The 24,165-nt window shown below is 48.9% G+C and overlaps 1 protein-coding gene across 1 annotated transcript in view; it reads left to right on the top strand.

The window, feature by feature from the left end:
• The first annotated feature begins 14,315 nt into the window (after nucleotides 1–14,315).
• The window catches only part of LOC134462123 (sodium- and chloride-dependent GABA transporter 2-like), a 325,830-nt gene continuing 315,980 nt past the window's right edge, over nucleotides 14,316–24,165 (top strand). The window contains exons 1-3 of the mRNA XM_063215005.1: nucleotides 14,316–14,612; nucleotides 16,438–16,608; nucleotides 16,857–17,015. Coding sequence (XP_063071075.1) covers nucleotides 14,541–14,612; nucleotides 16,438–16,608; nucleotides 16,857–17,015 — 402 coding nt within the window. The 5' untranslated portion in view covers nucleotides 14,316–14,540. The remainder of the gene's footprint in view (nucleotides 14,613–16,437; nucleotides 16,609–16,856; nucleotides 17,016–24,165) is intronic.

The following is a 24,165-nucleotide window of genomic DNA, read 5'->3' as shown; positions in this document are numbered from 1 at the left end:
AGCGTACAGGAGCCGCTACTTCACCTGCTGGCAGGGGGGGTGCGACTTGGGCTTTCAACATGTCACGATGTACTCTCCTTATTCGGTCCAACTCGCCAGCAGGGGCAACGGTGTACACTACACCATCACCGTCCGGAATCTCCAGCACCTGATGGACTACAGAGCTCCAAAGGTCGTGGATTTTATGGCGACCTCTCGCAGAGTGGTCTCGAAGGTACACCAACTGACCTACTTGCAAGGGTGCTTCCCGGACCCCCCGATCATGGCGGTCCTTACGCCGCTGTGCTGCAACAGCCAACCGCTCCCGTGCCCCCTCGAAGGCCAACTTGAGCTGGGTCTGATGTTCCACCATCCAGTCCTGTACAGTGCATGGTACGGGGTCTTGGACACGACCCAGAAGAAAGTCCACCGGGAGCCGGGGTTCCTGGCCAAACATTAGGAAGAAGGGTGATTCTCCCGTACTTTGATGAGGGGTGGTGTTGTAACAATAAACAACCTGTGGCAAGCAAGCAGTCCAGTTGCGCTTGTGTGACGTGGGTAATGTCCGCAGCAAGTTATGCAGTGTCCTATTGAAACGCTCACATTGCCCATTACCTGCAGGGTGGTACGGTGTAGTGCGCGATTTCTTCACTCCATACAGGGAGCAGAGCTGGGCGATCAGGGAACTCTCAAAACTTCTACCTTGGTCCGAATGAATACGCCCTGGCACTCCAAACCGGTAGAACCATTCATGTAACAGGACCTGTGCTACCGTTATGGCCCGCTGGTCCCTAGTTGGAATTGCCTGTGTGTACTTGCTGAACACATCTGTAATTACAAGCACATTCTCCACTCCATTCTGGGATGGTTCAAGAAGGGTGAAGTCGATCGCAATGACCTCGTTTGGTCGAGAGGCCAGCAAGTGACCCATAAAACTATGGGACACAGGTCGAGAATCTTTGGCAACCTGGCACCGTTCACAATTGTGACACCACTCGCTGATGTCTGCCACCATCCCCGGCCAAAAGCAGCGGGGCCGTACAAGCTCATAAGTTCGCTCCACCCCCTGATGTCCATGGTCTTGATGCAACAGTTCCAACGTTTCCTGCTTAAGGGCCACTGGGAGGAGCAACTGAAGACATTCCTCTTTGCCGTCAGGACGGAAGACTCTGCGATACACGACTCCCTCCTTCTCCACCAAACGATTCCATTCCCGCAACAGCTTCAATGCCAACTGGGGAAGCCGTAGACGCTCCTCTCTGGTAGGCCGCGCCTGCCCCCTCCAGAACCGCAGAACGTCTCGCAGGACAGGGTCCGCCTCTTGCAGAGACCGAATCTCCGCCTGAGAATGCCCTGGGAAAGCAGCCATCACTGACTGGGTGGCGGAAGTTACAGGATTGGACTCTGCGGCCTGCTGCAATGATGGAGGCACCAGGGTCCCTGGGAGGGCATACGCAGCCAAGTTGGAACTGGATATAGACTGCCTAGACAGTCCATCTGCATTTTTGTTGACACGACCTGAACGGTACTTGATCTCAAAATCAAAAGATGCCAACTGAGCCGCCCAGCGATGTTCCGTGGCTCCCAGTTTGGCGGTGTGTAGATAACTCAGAGGGTTGTTATCCGTGAACACCACACACTTGTGGCCCAGCAAGTATTCACGGAACTTCTCCGCCATGGCCCACTTGAGCGCAAGGAATTCCAATTTCATGGAACTGTAATTTTTCATATTGCGCTCAGTGGGCCGCAGTCCCCTACTTGCATAAGCCACTGGTTTCACGACTCCCTCCACTTCCTGTGACAGCACGGCTCCCAGCCCACTGAAGCTGGCATCCACTTCCAGAATGAATGGCTTAGAGAAATCTGCATAGGCCAAAACTGGGGAGGAAACCAGCTTGGCCTTCAAGGCCTCAAAGCTGTCTTCACATTGGGGTGTCCATGCAGTAGCAATGTCTTGACTGGGTCTTCTTTTTCCTTTAGCGGTAGTGAGGTCAGCCACCAGCTTATGCAGGGGCCCTGCCAGCTTTGCAAACCCAGCAACAAAGCGCCTGTAATAACTGGCGAAACCCAGAAAGGATCTCAAGTCCGAAACATGACGTGGTCGAGGCCACTTGGCCACAGCGTCAATCTTAGATGGATCCGTGGAGACTCCCTGGCTCGAGATAACATGCCCCAAGTAGCCAACTTCTTGCTTGAAGAAGGCACACTTCTGCAATTTGGCCTTCAAGCCTTCCCGTTGGAGGCGACTAAGGACTACCTCCAAACGCTGGAGGTGCTGGGCAACGGATGACGAGAACACCACAATGTCGTCGAGATAAAGGAGGAGGGATTGACACTGCTGGTCCCCAAACAGCCGCTGCATAAGGCGCTGGAATGTGCTGGGGGCATTGCACAAACCAAACGGCATTCGATTCCACTCAAAGAGGCCGAAAGGTGTACAAAAAGCAGTCTTTGGTTTGTCCGTTTCAGACACTGGGACCTGATTATAGCCACTGGCAAGGTCCAGTGTCGAGAACCACTGTGCACCTGCCAGTGCGTCCAAACTTTCCTCGATACGCGGAAGGGGAAAGGCATCCTTGCGCGTCTTTTGGTTCAGAAGGCGGTAGTCAACGCACATGCGCAGAGCCCCGTCCTTCTTTTTGACCAGAACAATTGGCGATGCGTAAGGGCTGGTACTTTCCCTGATGACCTGGGCCTCAAGCAGCTGGTTAATGTGAGCCTTGACTTCCTCGTATTCAGATGGTGGAATGCGCCGGTAGCGCTGTCGAATCGGGGTATCATCCATCAGTGGAATGTCATGGGAGAGTATCTGGGTGCAACCCAAGTCAGCATCATGAGCTGCAAACACTGAACTGTAGCGCTGCAATAGACCTCGAACTTCAACCTGGTCAGGCTCGGACAAGACAGACAAATCAAGAGCATCGACACGGTCCTGTACAGAACTACCTGCTGTCTGAGAGAACACTGTTGCAGACGATCTCACTTCAGTAATACCGGAGGGCAAGCTGACGACTTGGACCGTGGTTAAAGAGCCCAGGCTGAGACGGGGGTAGAGAAGAGCCTCAGTCACCCCCACATTAACTACAGGGACGTATACAGTACCCCTTACCATCTGGACCAGGCATGGTGAGGCCAACAGCCCGGCTGGCAGCCCCCCTGAGGGCGGTTCAAACAGAACTGTCTTTTCAGAGAGCTGCTCCGAACAGGTGCTGGCCACAAATTTCATTGTCCCTCCAGGTACACGTACAGCTCGTGAGCCACGCACCCGGGCCATGCCCAAGGAAGAGGTCTGAGCCTGAATGGATGACTGATGGCACCTCTGCAGAGCCTCAAGAACTGGACTTGGTGCTTCGGATACAGGAGGAGAGTGAAAGAGGGAGGGGCCATGGACCCCGAACAATTCCTGGTAGCAACGCCGTATGACATTCATCCCTAACACCCCAGGAGTTGAAGATGGGGCCCCAACAGGATCCCGAACAATTAGAATACCACAACGAGGTATTACCTTGCCACAAAGAACAACATCCAACTCCAGATAGCCGATGTAAGGAATAGCCAACCCATTGGCTGCCCTCAGCTGCAGCCAATGGCATGACTGAAGACGCTCCAGACCCCATGGTTCAAACTGTTGCAAGAAAAAGCTCTCGGTTACCGTGGAGACCATTGATCCAGTATCAAGCAAGCAAGAAACATTGACTCCCCCAATTGACACGTCAATCTTGGGACAAGAAGACATAAGGGACCTCACCTGTGAGCCAGTAGGTGCCCCAACTGAACTGTGGCTCAACAATTCAGTGGGCATCAGTTTTCCGACGAGTTGGAAGAGTGGGGTCCAGCCATCTGTGAATGCATGCCAGAGGTGGAGTTAGCCCGAGGACGGGAGGGAACACGTTCTCCATCGCAGTCCCTGGCGATATGGTTAGAACCACGGCACCGATGGCAAATTAAGGGGCCACCTTGGCGAGGCCGGTTCTGGGTGGAGGGGCCTTGTAAAGAGGCTACAGTCTGGGAAAGCTGAGTAAGTTGATTCTGATACTGCTTCATCATCTCTTTAAGTTCTCCCAGCTCACCCCCTTGAGAGGGCGCTGGATGGGTGGAGTGTGGGCGACCCTGCATGCCATACTGTACACCGTAAGCGGATGGAAGCGAAAAGCTACGACCACGCGTACTCCCAGGGAGCCCCTCCTGCTCCCACCTCATGGCTTCCTTTCTTATGGCGAGAAGAGTGGCCGTAGGCTCGCGCCGAATAAACTGTTTCAGCTCCCTGCGCAGGGCATTATCCAAAACATGTTCAGCAAATTGGTCACGGAGGAGGACCTCGGCATTGGGGATACCAGGTGCACGCGCTTTGACCTTCTCCATAAGTGCCATCAAACCCAAAGAGAATTCCTGCAGAGTCTCTCCTTCCTGTTGCTGTCTTGAGAAGAAGGCTTGTTGCAGTGTGACATACGACTGGGTACAGCCGTAGAGCTCCTTCAAAATATCCAGAATTTTTGTTGGATCTTTTCTCTCTGCGCTGGAACGATATTTAATTTCCTTCTTCGCCTCGCCCTCCAAATGGTCAAAAATAAAGAATGCCTGGTCAGCACCAGTGAGGTGACGGGCACGCACGCATGCCTGTACTTCCTCTATCCACTCCACAATGTTCATGCCAGTTTTACCATTGAACATGGGGCACTTACGGTCTCTTGGTATTACGACCAGACGCTCTGCGACCGCAGCACCGGCACCTGCAGATGAGCCCACATTTGCCTCACCTTGGGTTGCATTAGTCGCACCAGCTTCTGTAGATGGACCCCCATCTGCTCCGCCTGGAGTTGTGGCAGCTGCATCAGGGTTTGACTGGGGAGCACTCTGCTCCTGACGAAGGCGCTCATTATCGGCCCTAAGCTGCAGCACCAGCTCCCTAAGTTGTTGCAACTCCTCCTCCATGTTCGCCGCACCTAAATTGACAGTTAGGATGGTTAAGGCTGCTGTTTTGTTCACCACACAATCACGCTGATAATCACACTCACAACACCGGACAGACACCTGCAATTCGCCCCGATTCACAATAGCTCTAAGGAACTCACGTCTCTTAAAATGTAATCCTGCCCAGACTACGTCAAATGTGACCGAATGGAGGTTTGTACAATTAGAATCAAGCAGACTACGCCACCTATGGGGGGTTGGCCCACAGGAAGAAAGAAGTAAACCCTTAAAAAGTACCAATCAGGCAACACAGGTTCGTATACATTAGATATGACAGAGACGTGAGTTCCACCAAGAGATATTTATTAAACTTTGGACAAACAAAAGGACATAGACAATACTCGGGTCACTACCCGGAGGCCAAGATGGCCAACTCTGGTCCTCACCAATGACACAACAGGACAAACACACACACACACACACACACACACACACACACACACACACACACACACACACACACACACACACAAACAAACATGCACACACCAGCAGCACTGCACACCTGCTATTACAAGGCTGGCTTTGGTAGCCAAACTATGTCTTCACAATGTACGATAAAGGGGGGGGGGATTAAGGGGACTAGCCTAGGGCAGTGACTTACCACGACTGGCAGGGCAACAACAGGGGGAAAGTAGCAGTATATTTGATTACACCACAAGTGATCAGCCAAAGCTGGAAACTGAAAGGGGGAGGGGCACCCGAAATGTGAACCAACCCGAAGTAGATCCACCACCCGGGGACTCGTCCTGCCACTCGCGTAGGCCCAGAGCACCTGGCTGAAAAGAGAGGGGGGCAAACCCACAAACACAGTGATTAGTACAATTCCACCATGTTACACTGGCATTCTAAAACAAATGCACTTCCACTATGTTGAACAAATGCCACTTATCTTTCAACAGAGGGACTGTACTCTTGAGTAGATGGGTCTTCCAGGGGTAGGTGTGCAATGTGCTGGTCACTGAGAGGAAAATATTCACAGACAATTTATTCCCTGCCCTTTACCCAATTAAGCTACATGCAGCTACCAATGCAGCCATGCAATCCCAAAGAAACATAAAGGAAAAGAAAATAAACAAAAGAAACTCAAGCCATGCATAAGCACTGCAAACTCAAAAGATAAGAAGCAAGCAAATAAACAAAAAAATAAAGTAATCATGCAACTGAAACTTCAAACACAAATAGCAAAAGCAACATAGGAAATAAGCAAGCCATGCAAATGAAGCAAATCAAATCAATAAGAAATTAGCAAGCCATGCACATGAAGCAAAGCACGTCACACAAAAGAAAAGAAAACACACAAAAAGAGGACGCTTTTAGAAGTGCACTGCATGCACTAGGCACTGACATTAGCCGACGAGGGTCGCAAGGAACAAACAAATAAGCAGACGAGGACAATGCGAGAGAGCGAAGCCGGGGCCATGCACTATTACGAAGAAGCACATTCATTCATGCGGAGTGCAGACATTGGCTTGCGAGCCAGCTCACGCTTGGGTGAATCCTCGGTGAACAAAACAGCAGCCGGAAGCAGTAGACACGCTGGGCTCTGCAATCTACACGGTCTGAAAGTTTAGAGATAAATGTACAGTTTAGACTACTACTTTATAGAAAAACAAAGTTTACAGTAACTACGCATACTGTACATACCGAGCGGTAACTGCTCGCAACTTGTTGCGGCCGGAGATGGAGAGGAGACAACAACTGTCGGTAGAAGCCGTCTGCATCAAACAACAAAAGACACGATTCAATTTGGGGCTAAAACTAAGTTCCACTAAACAGACGCATGGATATGAAACTTACCGCTCAGAAGCATCAGCTGAGCGTGGCCACACACACGCCACGTAATGCGGTTCCAAACTCGCCAATACCTGGACGCAACCTACAGTACAAAGAACCACGGATGTAACACTAATACGAAACGAAACGAAATTCACCAAAGCGTAAATAAAAGGCGACAGAAACACAAAACTCACCCAGTCGGAGCATACGCTCACCCTGATGCAGCTACAGCAACCTTTCGTGCTACCTGCTACCCACACAAAGCCGGATACCCGGAAGAGGAGAGGGCGGTCACCTGACAGGTTACCGTGCTTACCTAAATGCCCTACGGCCAACTCCAGGATCCAATCACTGAGCGCAGAGATCAGGCTGCAAATGAGACCTCAATAATCCATTCTGCTACACTAGTCTTTTCCCTTTTGTTGTGTTTTATTAAAGTTCTTTGTTGTTTTTGTTTTGTTGTTGAAGGGGTTCAGTTGTCAATCAGATAGGTTGAAAACCTTGAACAATATAACAGAAAGAGACATTGCGTTACTTTCAAACATAAATCACCACATTAAAGTTTAGTCAAGTCAAGTCAAGTCAAGTAGGTTTTATTGTCAATTTCTTTACATGCACTGGTCATACAAAGAATTTGAAATTACATTTCTTGCCTTCCCATACAGACATAGACTAATCTAGGTAAGGACATAGACAGTATAGACATAGACAGTACTTATACATGGACTTAAGACAGTATGGACATAGACAGTGCTCATACAGACATTTAAAGTGCAAGACTGGACAACAGAAGACTTGTAGAGGACATACATTAAGAGGTATTGTTGTGCTTTTGTGCTTTTCCTAAAAAGTCCTTTATAGCGTTCTGACATGGTAATAGTAGCATTTTGAAGAAAAATAAATATTAAAAAGGTCTGTCAAGTACACCACCAGCAGTGTGTGTGTGTGTGTGTGTGTGTGTGTGTGTGTGTGTGTGTGTGTGTGTGTGTGTATGTATGTGTGTGTATGTGTTTAGTGCAGGTAGAAGGTGCGGTGTGCGTCTGTGTGTGTGTTCGTGTGTCTGTGTGTGTGTGTGTGTCAGTGTGTGTATGTTTGGGTTTAGTGCAGAAAGTGCAGTGTGTGTGTGTGTGTGTGCATGTTTTGAGTTAGTGCAGGTTGAAAGTTCAGTCACAAGTATAGTAGTGCAGGTGGAATGTTCAGTCGCAGATATGGTGGTGGGGGATGGGGGGGGGGGTTGTCAGTGGCCTTGCTGGCTAGAGGCTGACAGTGGAGGGAGAGTGGGTTGAGTGTTCAGCATCTTGATCGCTTGGTGCATTGTGCTGCTCGCCAGCCTGGTGGTACGGGAACGGAGGCGCCTGTACCTCTTTCCAGAGGGCAGGAGGCTGAACAGTTTGTGTGCAGGGTGGCTTGTGTCTTTGATGATCATCAGTGCTTTCCGGGTGAGGCGTGTGGTGTAAATGTCCTGCAGGGAGGGGAGTGGTACTCCAATGATCTTCTTCGCTGTGTTCACAACACGCTGGAGTGTCTTCCTGTTTTTCTCCGCGCAGCTTCCTCCCCACACTGTGATGCAGTTGGACACGACGCTCTCTATGGTTCCTCTGTAGAATGTTGTCATGATGGAGGGTGTAGCACTTGCCTTCTTTAGTTTGCGCAGGAAGTAGAGACGCTGATGGGCCTTCTTCACCAGTGATGTAGTGTTGGTGGTCCAAGAGAGGTCGTCGCTGATGTGCACTCCAAGGAACTTGGTGCTGCTCACTCTCTCCACAGCATCGCCGTCGATGGTCAGTGGTGGCAGTTGTTTTTGGACCCTTTGGAAGTTGACAACAATCTCCTTGGTCTTGTTGACATTCAGCAGGAGGTTGTTGTCTTTGCACCATCTGGCCAGCAGGTCTACTTCTTCTCTGTAGTGAGTCTCATCGCCCTTGGTGATGAGGCCCACCAGTGTTGTATCATCCGCAAACTTCACAAGATGGTTAGTGCTGTGGGTCGTTGTGCAGTCGTGTGTCAGCAGCGTGAACAGCAGGGGGCTGAGAACACAACCTTGCGGAGCCCCCGTGCTCAGGGTCAGGGTGCTTGAGGTGTTGTTCCCTACCCGTACTGCTTGTGGTCTTTGCATCAGGAAGTCCAGCAGCCAGTTGCAGAGGGAGGTGCTGAAACCTAGTTTGTCCAGTTTTCTGATGAGTTGTTGTGGTATTATGGTATTGAATGCTGAACTGAAGTCAATGAACAGCATTCTCACATATGAGTCTTTATTGTCCAAGTGGGTGAGGGCTGGATGGAGGGCAGAGCAAATTGCATCCTCCGTGGATCGCTTGGCTCGGTATGCGAACTGGTAGGGGTCCAGGGTGGGGGGTAGGGTGGCTTTGATGTGTGACAGGACTACCGTCCTGTAGCACTTCATGATTATGGGCGTCAGTGCTACAGGACGGTAGTCATTGAAGCATGATGGTGATGATTTCTTCGGCACAGGTATGATGGTAGCAGCTTTGAAAAGTGATGGGATGACTGCTTCCTCCAGAGAGATGTTAAAGATGTCTGTGAAGACATCCTTCAGCTCTTCTGCACAATCCTTCAACACTCGGCCTGGTATGTTGTCTGGGCCAGCTGCTTTGCGTGGGTTGATGGTGGCCAGTGTCCTCTTAACACTGGCAGAGGACAGGTAAAGGGGTTGATCATGGGGGGGAGGGGGAGTTTTCTGTGGGTGAGTGTCATTTTGTGCTTCAAAGCGGGCAAAGAAACTGTTCAGGTCGTTTAGCAGAGAGGTGTTGTTGTCACAGCTTCGTGGTGCAGGCTTATAGTCCGTGATGGCCTGTATGCCCTGCCACAGGCTCTGTGCATCTCTGCTGTCTTTGAAGTGTGTTGTTATTTTGTCTGAGTATTCCTTTTTTGCTTTCCTGATGCCCTGGGACAGGTTTGCCCTTGCTGTCTTTAGGCCAGCTACGTCTCCTGCTCTGAAGGCTTTGTCTCTGGCCCTCAGCAGTCGGTGAACGTCTCCTGTGAACCATGGCTTCTGGTTGGCCCTGGTGGTGATGTGTTTTATTTCTGTGACATCATCGATGCATTTTGTGATGTAGGAGGTCACGGTGTCTGTGTACTCCTCAATGTCAATGTGATTGCTGTGGGTGGCAGCTATTTTGAAAATGTCCCAGTCTGTGGTTTCAAAGCAGTCCTGTAGTCGTGAGATGGCCCCTTCAGGCCATTTTCTCACCTCCTTCTGAACTGGTTTGGTGAGTTTTGCCCTTTGTCTGTAAGCTGGCAGTAGCAGAATCGTTGTGTGGTCTGATGATCCAATGTGGGGGATGGGCTTTGCCTTGTATGCTCTCTTCTGATTTGTGTAAACGAGGTCCAGGGTGTTTTGTTCTCTTGTTGGGAAGTTGACATGTTGGTGAAATTTTGGAAGTACTGTTTTGAGATTTCCGTGGTTGAAATCTCCCAGGACCACTGTGAAGGCATCTGGGTGTGCATCTTGTTGTTCACTGATGCCCCGATGCAGCTCGTTCAGTGCCTCACTTCTGACGCTGTTGTTGTTGCTGGGTGCGAGGTAGACGGCGACTAATAGGATAGCGGATATTTCTCTGGTTTAAATACAAAATAAAGTATTTACAAAATAATTACTAAGTAATTACAACTGACATTGAATAAAAAACCAAACTAGTAGCGCCTTAGCATTAACTTTAGCATTCAATCACATATAACCCTTTAAGCTTCAAGTTTAAGTTTTAAGTTTAGCTGGGTTGGCCACACCATCCGCATGTCTGGATACCGTCTCTCACATCAAGTCCTCTATGGGCAAATACCCGAATCAAAGCGGGCTCCTGGTGGCCAGAAGAGACGCTACAAGGACTACACAAAAGAACTCCTGAGGCATTGCATCAACCCTGGTCACCTTGAGGACCTAGCTGCCAACAGACCAGCCTGGAGAGAGACCTGCAAGAAAGCAACTGAGCAAATAAACAACATCTTTATTGAAAGGAGGACTACAAGACATGCACAGCGACAGGCAGAAGACAACTCCTCTCAAACATCAGGGCATGCCTGCTCCATCTGTGGAAGAGTGTGCGGATCCAAAATCGGTTTCCATAGCCACATGAGATGGCATCAACGCCAAACAACGTTGACCCAACCCCTCCCCCAACCCCCATCCTGATTGGAACAAGAGTCTTCATTGGACATGATGGACAGCTGAACGTGTGTGTGTGTGTGTGCGTGCGTGCGTGCGTGTGTGTGTGTGTGTGTTCCCTCAACAAAGGGGAGAAAAGCATGTTGATGTACATGCAACCCTCACACAGACTTTTTTCTTGATGTGTGTCTGCACAGGCTGCATACTTCACTGCAACATTCCCTTATGTCATGATCTTCGTGCTGTTAGTTCGGGGCATCACGTTGCCTTCAATGGCATCTACTTCTATCTGTACCCAGTCCCTGCTCGAATGGCAGACCCCCAGGTTAGTCATCTAATCATTTCCGTTGTTTTGGTCTGTTTGTTCATTTTGTTTGACCCACCATGAACTGTCAGCTTGGGGCAGCACAGGGTTTCATGTGGTTTCCCCCTTTTTAGGGTTTGGATGGATGCTGGGACTCAGTTGTGAATAAAGACTCAGTGTTTACAAACTGAACATTATGAAACTTGAAAATTATTTGAAAAGTTGCACATGCAAACAAAAGACTTTCAAGCCATGCAGGCCCTTGCAAATGTAACGGAGGCCAATTAGCAGAGTGTGGCGAGGAAAGTTAGTACACCTCCCACCCAAAGCCTCATACAGTATCAGTTGCACTGAGCTATCGGACTGGTCCTTTGGCTCATCGTGCTGTGCCTCCCATACCCAAACTGGAGCGTTGACTGTATGGGGTGGTGGGTTCGAGCCCAGGGTTGCCAGATGAGGCTGATGATTTCCAGCCCAAAAAATGCTCAAAACCCGCCTAGGAGCACAAAATCCCGCCCAATTGTATTGATTTCTATGGCAAAAATTGGGCGGGTTTTTCTGATAAATGCCATTTTTTCCCGCACACGGCCATCCTAAGCAGCCCAATTGGGCGGGAACCAGCCCAATCTGGCAACACTGTTCGAGCCCCGAGTGGCGGACTGCGCAGGAACACCTCAGTTACACAAAACGTCATGGTCTCTAAAAGTGCCCCTGAATTCCAATGGAGCAAAGGCACATGCCCTGATGACAACTACAGTATATTCAACCAGTCAATGAGTTCAACAGACCGAACTCAGTAAGCCTGTTATGCTAAACATCTCCCTATAGCAACAATGGGGCCCCTAATGGAGGAGGCATTAAGGGGCCATGCACCAATAGTGGCCGAGCTGGGAGCAGGGAGAATCTGTCATAGAGCCCCATAATATTTTACATGGAGCTGCAATCTGAGCATTGGTCTAAGTTCACCAACATGCTGACACTTTGATTCAGCTGTGCATACTGCCTCTGCTTAAACTCTTAACTGTTAGGCGAGTCGACCCTGTACCGACCCAAGACCTTGAACTTCAACTTGATCTTCATTCCGCAATATTTTATAATCCAGGTGGTGTAATAAACACAGGAACAATACATATCATTGAAAAGTTTAGACCCTGAAGAATATATTTAGCACTACTTTACAGACGTTTGAACATATTGTATGTGCATTATTATCAATTTATTACACAATGTGCTCTTTCAAATTTGACAACCCCCTTCTGATGTCTCCCTACTTTCCTATGATGAGTGGACATCCAAACATGAACAAATCCTGGTCTCAAAATGTCTGTTAGAATCCAAGGTTTATGAAAATACAGTATATTCTTTTGTTTCAACCACAAGCTGTACAACTCCACTCAAACTAAACCACTTTATTGTGAAAAAAAGATAAAGTTTTTTCCTCTCAAGAATTGTCCTGTTTTTGCCTAAACTTCCATATTTTTCATATGATCAATGGGATTCCACATGATCCCCAGACTCTGCTGATTACGTGGGCACCAGTTGTGTGGCTCTGTGATTCCTACCCTGAAAGACAAGCCTTAAAGCCTCCGCACATCGGCTCCGACAGCACTGCGAAGCACTTTCGCTTCCGTCAGAATTCCGACCCCCAAACCCAATTTCACACGAACACGTTTCATAGTCAATGGGCGGCTCCGACAAAATAGAACTCGTCTCCGATCGCTAGCCGACATCCGCAAATGTCCGCGGACATCGGCGCCAGTGTGCGGGCTTCTATTGAAAACAATGGGATCGAACTTTTGCGGAGCAGTGCTCAGCACTTTGTCGGAGCCGATATGCGGAGGCCCTTAGGCCGGCCGCACACCGGCTCCGACAAAGTGCGGCGCACTTTTGCTTCCGACAGAATTCGGACCCCCAAACCCAATTTCACACGAACATTGCATTGATAGTCAATGGCCGGCACCGACAAAATAGAACTCGTCTCTAATTGCTATCCGACATCGGTGAATGTCCGCGGACATCGGCGCCAGTGTGCGTGGTTCTATTGAAAACAATGGAATCGAATTTTACCTGAGCAGTGCGCAGCACTTTGTCGGAGCCGGTGTGCGGAAGCCCTTAGAAGAGAAGTAGGCAGGTCCTGTTTTATGCAGCTGCTATGCATGCTAGCAACCAATCAGAAAGCAGCATATAATTCCCAGGGGTCATTATTAAGTTAAATTACATTATGTTAAATAGTTAATTAGGCTGGGTTTCCCAAAAAACATTTGGCCAGACATATGCCCTGTTATTGTTCTTCCTCTGAGGATGTACACTCACTGGCACCAACGCTTTATAAGGAACACCTGCTGCAACTGTTCATTGAGGCATATTGGTCAGAATTTGGAGTCAACAACATGAAAACATGGACTGACCCTGCCTTACATCAACATTTCAGGCTGTAGATACAATGGCATAAGGATATTTTCTTAGCACAATTTGGGCCAATTAGTACAAATTTATCTTTGTTGGAATGCCACAGCCCACCCAAGTATTGTTGCAGGCAGTTCAGTTCTTATGGCAAAAGGGGGTCCAACCCAGCACTAGAGAGGTGTTCCTAATAAAGTGGCCTTTGTATATTAGGAATACAGTGTAGTTATCACATGTTTATCAATAATTTAGCAGGTTTTTTTTAACCCAAAATACTGTATTTTACATATGGAAATAAAATGTGTGTGTATAGTGCATGTGTAAGGAAAATTAGGCCTATGTGTGACCTATTCCTATGTATATCCTAGGCCAGTGGTTTTCAAAGTTTGGTCCGGGGGCCCGTGGTGGCAGTGGTGTAGTCTACGGAGAACGCGGGTATACGGAGTATACCCACTTCTAAATTTCAGGGAAATCAGTATACCCACTTAAAATTGATTGATCCATTGTTTTCAATAGTACAAATATATACAGTGCTTCAAAAAATGCTCACATATACAGTATACCCACCATAAAAAGGTAGACTACACCACTGCCTGGTGGGCTGCGAAGGGATGCTAGGGGGTCCGCAGAAGGTTGGCAGAAAAAGTATAGCACATCAAAATAAATAACTGTCAGCTATATATATATAGTTTTTAAAGATCAGTTTAGAAAATCTGCAAAATGTTATCTTTGTAATATTTAGGTACATGCAGTGCTTATTTGTGACAACATCTGAGGAACAAACTCTTGGAGATGCCAGTGGTGTCACTCAAACTTGCCTCATTCGAGGTAGTTGTTTATAGTGACCAGGCGTGGCATAAAACAGGAGGGTGGCTGATGGGAGTCCTGGGGGTCATAGGTCATCTTTGACCTTGCATCGACCTTCTATTGACCTCTGTGTGTCCTCCGGCAGGGGCTGAACGTTTCTACGGGAACATAGAAGACATGATTGGCTACAGGCCTTGGCCCTTCATGAAGTCCTGCTGGATACAGTACATCACACCTACAGTCTGCATTGTGAGTTTAAACCCCGCTACCATAAACATGCATTCCTTTCATTAACTACGTACATCTCATAAGATGAAAAAAGCCCCATATTTTTGCTTATTAGGAAAATTTGACCTTTAAAGCTTGTTGTGCCATGTTCACTTTCTTGTACTTTGTGAAAGCATTTGAAGAGTGTTCAGCAAATGTGTCTCCTTTCACACAACACTTAAAGCCCTACATTCATCTCCCCCAGTGTTGAATTAACACTCTCTAGGTGTTGAATTGACACTTATGGACAGTCAAAAAGATGAGGCGCACACAAGGCTTGCAGGTTCAAAAAGTGTATTGTGTCCGACAAATTAACAAAAGAAGTCAACGAATTGACACTTATTAAATACGTTCAGAGTAGAGTGTCACACATGTCTGGATTTGTGGAGTGGATTTGTTCGTCCTCCAAGTATAATTTAATTAGACAGTGTATTGTAGAGGTAGATAACACCAAAAGCCAATTGGAGCCTTGGCCTACAATACATACAGTAGTCTGGGACACTAATAAGATGAATGCTAGGCCAGTGTTTCTCAAAGGATGGCCCACAAGAAGTACCATATAGACCACTGTGTTAAAACATTATTTTATATGTTTCTTAAGTTACATGCTGTATGATATGCATTGCGTTTAAATGGCTCGAGTATCACCTTAAAGGGGTATGCCACTATTTTGGGGCTTAATACAGTTAAAATCGTTGGCTGGGGTTTATAAAGGTGGTAAAGTGTCTTATTTTTCATGTTAAGCGTTGTCTTGCTTTAAGACAAGTTAAAAAAAGGGAGTATGTCGCTAAGCTACTGAAAGTCAATGGATCCGTGTAGCATTGCTGACTTTCACTTGCTTAGCGACATACTCCCTCTTTTAACTTGTCTTAAAACAAGACAACGGCTTACATGAAAAATAAGACACTTTACCACCTATATAAACCCTGGCCAACGATTTTAACTGTATTAAGCCCCAAAATAGTGGCATACCCCTTTAATGTCACCGGCTAGTCCTGTCATCAGGGTTGGATTAATAGATGGGCCATCTGGGCCCCAGCCAGTGGTGGAGCAATTGAAGAGTTCAGATGCAAAACCCCCTAAGTGCCTTTTCAGAAAATAATCTTAAAGGGACACTGTGTGAGATTTTTAGCTGTTTATTTCCAGAAATCATGCTACCCATTCACTAATGTTACCTTTTTCATGAATACTTACCACCACCATCAAATTCTAAGTATTCATTATGACTGAAAAAATACCAATTTTTATACATGAAAAGGGGGATCTTCTCCATGGCCCGCCATTTTGAATTTCCAGAAATAGCCATTGTTAGCTGCAAAAATGACTGTACTTGGGCCATACTCGAAAATGAGTTTATTATTTAGTAAACTTTCATGAAAAGATCAAATTTGGCAATAGGCAGCCCAGTTTCAATGAGCAGCATAGTTGCAGTACCTTTTTTGACCATTTCCTGCACAGTGTCCCTTTAAGTCATTTTTATTTAATACTGTACAAAGCTATCAAAATTGCATATTTTTTAAAATGTATTTATTTAATATAACTATTTATACGTATTATCAAGTACATGAATGTAAACAAAACCAACAGCAGGGTTCTCTAAAAATATAGAAGTGCAGGTCTTCAGAAATGGAGTTAGGGGGTTTTGCATCTGAACTGTTCAATTGCATACCAAGCCCCAGGAGTGAGGTCCTCAATCTGAACATCTTTGAGAAACACTGCACTTGACTGGGTCAGCTGACATAATAAACGGTGGGGTTGCTGCTTGAGGAATTGAAATGTAACCTCTGTTCCCTTTTGTTCCTGATAGGGAACATTTATTTTTTCTTTGACAAGGTATAGCCCCCTGAAGTTCAACAAGACCTATGTATACCCCTGGTGGGCGCATGGTATCGGATGGTTCCTGGCTGCCTCCTCCCTCTGCTTCATCCCCTTGACGATGCTCTACAAACTCTACCATGCCAAAGGGACCATTCTACAGGTAAAGAACTCATATTATCAAAACAATTTAACAGCAAACAAAGCAGGTCAAAGTGCATCTTGCATTTTACAAACTGCTTAATATGGCAGCACAAGAGAATGACTGGACATAAAACACTTTTCCCTCAGTTGATGCACAGTTTATAACTGAGATAGGCAGATCTTTGTGTAAAAATACAGTAGGAAAGTTACAAAAAAGTGTTCAAAAGCGATATCAATACTGATTCAAATTTCTGTTTCTCCCACAAGCTGTCATGCCCCGACCTGCCATGCCGCAACCTGCCAGGAGATGCTGCCAGTCTGCCTCGGCCCCTGGCAATTGGCCTGGGAGACCCCAGACACCTAGGCCGGGTCCTGACCCTGCCAAACACCCTGGGAGACCCCGCAGCAGGTGATCAGTGGAATCACCTGCAGCCCATTCTCCAGCTCATGGTACAGGTTTTACTTAAGCCCTTGACTGCCATTGTGACCTTGCTCGGTCATGAAGATTCCCTGCCCTAGCCAATAGTGCAGGTTCAGTTGTAAGTTTAGGAACATTTCATATAGATTTTTCCATTCAGCATTTTTTTTACTTCTAGGACCCCCCCGAATACAAATCCACCTGTTTCCAATTTTTTCCTTAATATTTAGTGGCAAATCCAAGATGGCTGCCATTGTGTACAGAACATTCGCCATTAATGCTGCTCTATTTCGTTCCTCCTGACCGCCAGAGGCGGTGCTTTCAGCACTGAATATTCATCTTACGGATCAGCAGGTCGAGAATTAATATCAACAAAGTAACACGTGACCTGGGTGACGTCACCCGGTGACCCCCGTGTCAGGGGTTAAAACACCGGTGAACCAAGGAAGTGACCTCTTTCATCTTCTCTATTGCAGGTGTCGAGTTAATCGTTTGAGATTTTGGGATTGACCTGACGCTTTGTTCGTTTCGCACCCATAGGGTTGGGGCTGTGGGTTTTCCACCCCCCATGAAACGGCGTTGGTCGCGTTTTCCTTTGAGTATCTCTTTCACATTTACGATGTGTCCGACTGAGTGTTATCCGCTCGGTGGAGGAGGGCTGGCTAGGCTACCTAGCCTGCCTAGCCCCTGGCTCGAGACACTGTTCTCGCCGACTGGAGGCTAATGACTTGTCCTTTCCCGTGGGAGGTAGGCCGTTTTCTGATCATGTATTAACTGCTACCGCGTTATCTTCAGTAGTGTTTCCCGCAACTGGATTTGACGAGCGGTCTCGTGGCGTGATGCGCTTTCGAGTTGGGATTAGGTATTAACGCCTGCCTGCCTATGTTGGCCATCGTTTGGGTAAGTGGACTGTCATTTACTGTTTCGATTTATTTTCGCGGTGTTTCTCGCCGCGGAATGTTACTATTACTGGGCGATTATTGTGACACTCGACGCGAGCTCGGTTACTTGTGTCAGAGTCCTGCACCGGGTCGGGTACCCGTGGGTACCCGCGGGTACGGGTAAATAGTTGCCCAAATGGGTGGGTTTTAACATTCCGAAATTTCACGGGTGGGTATGCGGGCGGGTAGGTTAAAATACGGGTGGGTAGCTCGGGTAGCACGTCAATCAAAATGGTCATAGTACTAGGAGGCTATTTTCTTTTTTATCTATTTAGATTTAGATTTTTATCTATTTAGATTTATCTATCTATTTTACCTATTTTTGATATCACCGCAGCCGTTATGACATCAGTCACGCAGCTATTTCGTTACTTTCACACGACTGCATCTGAATTTTACTGCATTTGAAGTATTTTTTCACGGGCACGGGTGGGTAACGGGTAGAATATTAACGGGTCCGGGTGGGTACGGATTTAACTTTGAAATTACCACGGGTTTACGGGTGGGTGGGTAATGCACTGCACGGGCATGGGTGGGTCCGGGTATAAAAAAATGGACCCGTGCAGGACTCTGACTTGTGTTCGCGTGCCTGTATTTACGTTACGGCTTCATTGTTTGTACAGTATAGCCTGTCTGTACGGTTGCTCCACGGGCCAGTGTAGTTCGCTGTGCCCTTGCACCGTTGGCGTCACGCTGCTCCAGATATTCAATATACAATACAATGTCTCTCTACTCTCTCTGGCTGCACTCTGCTCACCCCGGTTGTTATTCATGCCCGGTTGTGTTATTTCTTCACTGGTTGATTATTGTCTGTTTTCACCTGGGGTGTCTTCGCCCCAGAAGTGTATATTTGCCTTGCAATTCTATCACTGTGCTACTCCTGTCTGCCCATGATATTGGCTGTGCTTATGGTATGTCCTCTATTGTGAGTCGCTGGGTGTACAGCGCCTACCGACTGCATTGCAATGTAATGTACTTTACTTTACTTTACTTAATTTTTTCAGGACATTGCACATTAATGAACATATACAGTGCCCTCCATTATTATTGGCACCCCTGGTTGAGATGTGTTTTTTAGCTTCCAATTATTATTATTTTTTTCTAAATAATATGGGACCTTAATGGAAAAAAAGAGAAAAGTCCAACCTTCAATACAAGTGCATTTATTCAGTGGGGAAAAAATCCCACAAAAAGAAATAATTATTTGACATCAAATAATGTGTGTCACAATTATTAGCACCCCTGTTGTTAATATTTTGTACAACCCCCTTTTGCCAACAAAACAGCACCTAATCTTCTCCTATAATGTTTCACAAGATGGGAAAAGACAGAAAGAGGGATCTTCAGCCATTCCTCTTTGCAGAATCTCTCTAAATCATCCAGAGACCTGGGTCCTCTCCTCTGTACTCTCCTCTTCAGCTCGCCCCACAGGTTCTCAATGGGGTTGAGGTCTGGGGACTGAGATGGCCATGGGAGGAGCTTGATTTTGTGTCTGGAGAACCATTTCTGTGTAGATTTGGCCATATGTTTAGGGTCATTGTCTTGCTGAAAGACCCAGTGACGGCCCATCTTCAGCTTTCGGGCAGAGGGCAACAGATTTTGATTTAAAATGTCCTAGTATTTCAAAGCATTCATGATGCCATGCACCCTAACAAGCTTCCCAGGGCCTTTGGAAGCGAAACAGCCCCACAGCATCACTGACCCACCCCCATACTTCACAGTGGGTATGAGGTGCTTTTCAGCATGCACATCTTCCGTGGCACGCCAGACCCACTTAGAGTGTTTGTTGCCAAAAAGCTCAATCTTGGTCTCATCTGACCAAAGCACACGGTCCCAGTTGAAGCCCCAATACCGCTTGGCGAACTCCAGACGTTTGCGTTTATGATTGTGGGTGAGGAAAGGTTTTCTCCGTGCATGCCTCCCAAACAGCTTGATGGCGTGTAGACAGCGCCTGATGGTTGATTTGGAGACTTTGTGACCCCAGGATGCTACCATTTGTTGTAATTCTGTAACAGTGAGCCTTGGAGATCTTTTGATTTCTCTTACCATCCTCCTCACTGTGCGTGGTGACAAAATAAACTTGGGTCCTCGTCCAGGCTTGTTTACCACTGTTCCAGTTGTTTTGAACTTCTTAATTATTCCTCTCACAGTGGATATGGGCAGCTGCAGTTGAGTGGCAATCTTCTTGTAGCCTCTGCCTGACCTGTGAAGGTCGGCGCACATCTGCCTCACTTGTATGCTGTGTTCCTTTGTCTTTCCCATGTTTAAGAGTGGATAAGAGAAATGGCCTCGGTGTCACATCATATTTATACCCCAGGGAAACAGGAAGTGATGAATTACTAATTAAATGTTCCTACATACTCTGGTAAACTTTGTAAACTACTGTAGAAATGACAGAAATGCTTCAATTATATTTATTTCCTGGGAATTGTTAAGGGTGCCAATAATTGTGGAACAGGTGATTTAATGAAAAATAATTATTTTTTAGTCAGGGATTTTTTTTTATTTTCCTACAATTCATTTGAGTTGAAGGCTACATTTTCCTAACATTTTCAGTGTGACAGTATTCTTCTGCAATAAACACTGAATTTATTTTAAGGCTTTTAACACATCTCAACCAGGGGTGCCAATAATTATGGAGGGCACTGTACATACATGTACATATATGTACATATGCCAGAATGTAGCCCAAGGGCTAAATTCCATCTGGTATCCAAAATAGGCCTAATCCAACATGCTAATGTCCATTGTTATATGCTTGTCAGCTTGGTGTTGCCGCCTGGCTGCTGGCTCCTGTTGGCTACACTTGGGGCGTCCTCGCCCCTTGTGTTTTATATTTGCAGTATTTGCTGGACATTGTAGTGTCATCTCCTACCTGCTGCCAACTTTTTACCTACTATTGGGGTGCCCTCGCCCTGTGGGTATGTATTGCTTGTTTGTTCCCTTCTCTGTGTTGCAGTGTTCGCTTCCCGACACGGGACCCTCGTCTTGCCTGATTACTGGGTTTCTTCTTGGCTGCCATTGGATGTCCCAGCCCCTTCTGTGTGGTATTCACCAGTTGGCCTGGAGCTCTTGCCTCGCCTGGTTACTGACTTGCATCGGCTACCACTGGGGTGTCTTCGCCCTGCTGTGTGTATTGCCTTGTTTACCTGTCGGCCCTGACTGTCCGACTGCTGGCTTCCCTCTCGGCTACCACTGGGGTGTCCTCGCCCTGTGTGCCTGCCTGCCTGACTGATGCATTGCCGTCTAGGCCCCTGGGACTGGTGTCGCCCCTCCTGCCTGGAGCTGAGATGCCTGCGGCTGAGGTTGACAGATGTGGCCTGTGCTGCTTGCTCAGGTCTGCGTGCGAGAGCACTTACTGCCGGGCTGACGCGATTTGGCCCTCGGCCTACCGTTCCGCTGGCCATGGGGGGCTGTAGATGACTCCGGCTGCTGCAGCGAGGCCAAGCAGGCCCAATGGGGTGACCTCACGCTTCCTGGAGGTATCGCGGATGTGCCCAGACTCCTTGACCTCGGGGGTGGACAAGTTGTCGACTGGCCTGGTGGAGTTGTCGGCCCTGTTTTGCCGACCTGCAGCCTCTGACACACGGTGACAGTGTTTTCACATGTGCCCTGCCTGCTAGCGACCCGGACGGTCGCACGCCGCCGCCACAGCTGTCGCCCTCTGCCGCCACGGCTGTCGCCCTCTGCCGCCACAGCTGTCGCCCACCGCCGCCACGGCTGTCGCCCTCTGCCGCCACAGCTGTCGGCCACCGCCGCCACAACTGTCGGCCATCGCCACCACAGCTGTCGCCTGCCGCCGATGCCCGCGCCATGCCCTCTGTTCGGGTGACACCGTCACAGCCCAGTTGCATTGCTTGTTGCATTGCATTGGCACTGGCCCCTTTTTGGGTTGGTTGGCCATGGGTGTTTTTCGCCCGATGGCTACATGTGAGTGCCATACCTGCTGCTGCTCCAGAGTGGGTTTCTGGCCACAGGTGGCCTCCACCCTGTGGCATGCTTGTTGATGCCACGGCTACTACAGCTGCCACGTCGTGCCGCTGGGCCATACGCACCCTGCCATTCCGGTTTACATGGCTTGCTCGGTTGCTTCGCATGCTTGCATACTTGCTCTCTTGCATGGCTGCATGACTTGCATGAGACCGCATGTGTGCTCCCCGCTCCTCTGCTGTTCTCTACCATTCAGCGTCCTGCAACTGTCTGTCGCTCTTCTGGATGCCGCCTGCTGTCGGCTGTTTCATCCATCGGCTTCTTGTGGACGCCCGGGGCACCTCAACCGCCATGGCTGCTACAGTTGCGCGTGTTGCTCCGCTTCATGCCCCTCTGTGTAGCTTGCTTTTCCCTACCTCACGACTGGGTTTGGCTGACCGTGGGTGTCTCCACCAGTCAGCTCCTTGCATGCACCGTTGGCGTTTCCGCCTGTACGACTGCTGCTGCTCTGGGTGAGTGGTTTCACACCATACCCTGTTTTATGCTCTTTGGCACTCCTGCGGGACTGTCTGGAGTCTGTTGGCCTTGGCCGGCTTCACCGTGGACTGTTGTGATTGCAGTTGGTGCCTTCGCCTCTTCTGCTGTGGCTTCGGTATGCAAGTTATGCTCTGCGTCCTGTTGTCCGCTTTTGCCCACTGTCGTACGTCTGGCATGTCGTCGTCCTCCTGACCTGGTGGAGCCTGGGACTTTATTGCCCCTTGGCTCGCGGAGGGTGCCGTTGGGTTTAGGCCTCCGTGACTGGTGCACGTGTATGTCGGCATTGCTGCCCTGGGTACAGGACCCAGGTGCTTCCTTCATTGTCCTCGACTGTGGCGCGTAGGTCGACTGCTGCACGTCGTCCCCCCGAGCTCTTGGGCTATGCGTGGACTCGCCATGGGCTACTTAAGAGTGCCATTGGCGCCCGCACCACTGCAGCTGCGGCTGCTACTGGTATGTTGGAGCGTTACCGCTCCTTCTCCCATTGCTCTTCATGTTTCCCCACTTCATGTGTGGTATGTCCGGGGGTCAGGATGCCACTCTGACTGCTACTACTGTACGGGAGTGACCCCACTCCGGGCTCTCCCTTCGAGTTTTCGGTGGCTTACGACTGTTCGCTCTGTTGGCCTCGCTATGGATGGTCTCACATGAGTGCTCTGGGCACCGGTAGGCGTACACGCCCCTACGACTGTGGATTCTGTATCTGGCTGGTTCAGCTTCATGCTCTGCCGTCTTTTGCAGGGGCATCACAGTTGGCTTGTCATGGGCGTCTGCGCCCTGTGTCGCGACCCTTTCCCGCTGGGCCCGACTTGTTGCCGCTTGGACTATTTACGCGTCTCTGATACAGTGGCTGTACCTACTACTGGTCACCCTGCCTGTCCCGTCTGTCTATACCCATGGCCCCTATGTGGCCTTTACTGGTGTTTGGCTGACCGTGACGCTGACCGTGACCGTGATCAGGCATTGGCCGGGCTGCTGCATCTATGGCCTTGCCGGGTATTGAACCACTTCTGACCGCCCTCCTTGCCTCGCCGGTCAGGGTGTTGAACTGGCGGGGCGCACTGCCCTGGCCACTTAGACACGTCGCAGATGAGCTCGTCTGCGAGGACTATGATGCAGCGTTGCGTACGACGTGCATTGGGTTCTTGATGTCCCATGTCTTGTTGGCCTTCTCTCGGCCCCCATGGACCGTTTTGGGACGCCCCCTGTGAGAGTTCTCTTTGACTCCTGGTTGCTGGCATTCGCCTGTCTGGCCTGAGTGCCGGGGCAGAGTCACACAGACCTTGGCCGTGGTACGGTGATTGGTTTGGCTTGCGCACTCTTGTCGGGGCCTTGCTGGAAGCCGTCTGCTCTCTTCCGGCGGCCCCCATATGTCCCTTTTGGTCCGTCTGCTTTGGGCAAGCCACGACGCAGGTTTTGTGTCGCCCCGGCCGTGCGGCCGATGCTGCATGTGGTTTTGTTTCGCTCACGCTGTTGTTCGCGACCTGGTGCGCTTTGCTCTGTTCTCGACATGCAGACCCCTGGCCTGGTGTCTCTAGGCGTCGATTTCTGATTATGACCAGCGTACTTGCGGGCATTGGAAGTGGAGGCTCTCCTTCCTTGCTCTCCGCCCCTTCCAGGTGTTGGGCATGCCGACCTCGGCATCCTACGTTGTCCCTCTTGGCCTCCGCTTGCTGAGGCCTCTTTGGGTTGGATATGCCGTTATGGCCCCTGCCAGGTCCTACTGTCGCTGACTGCTCTACATTGCGTC

This window comes from Engraulis encrasicolus, chromosome 14, assembly GCF_034702125.1.
Source record: "Engraulis encrasicolus isolate BLACKSEA-1 chromosome 14, IST_EnEncr_1.0, whole genome shotgun sequence".
NCBI classification, from domain to species: domain Eukaryota; kingdom Metazoa; phylum Chordata; class Actinopteri; order Clupeiformes; family Engraulidae; genus Engraulis; species Engraulis encrasicolus.
Note: the sequence above shows the minus strand (reverse complement) of the source record. Positions and strands in the feature narration are given on the sequence as shown.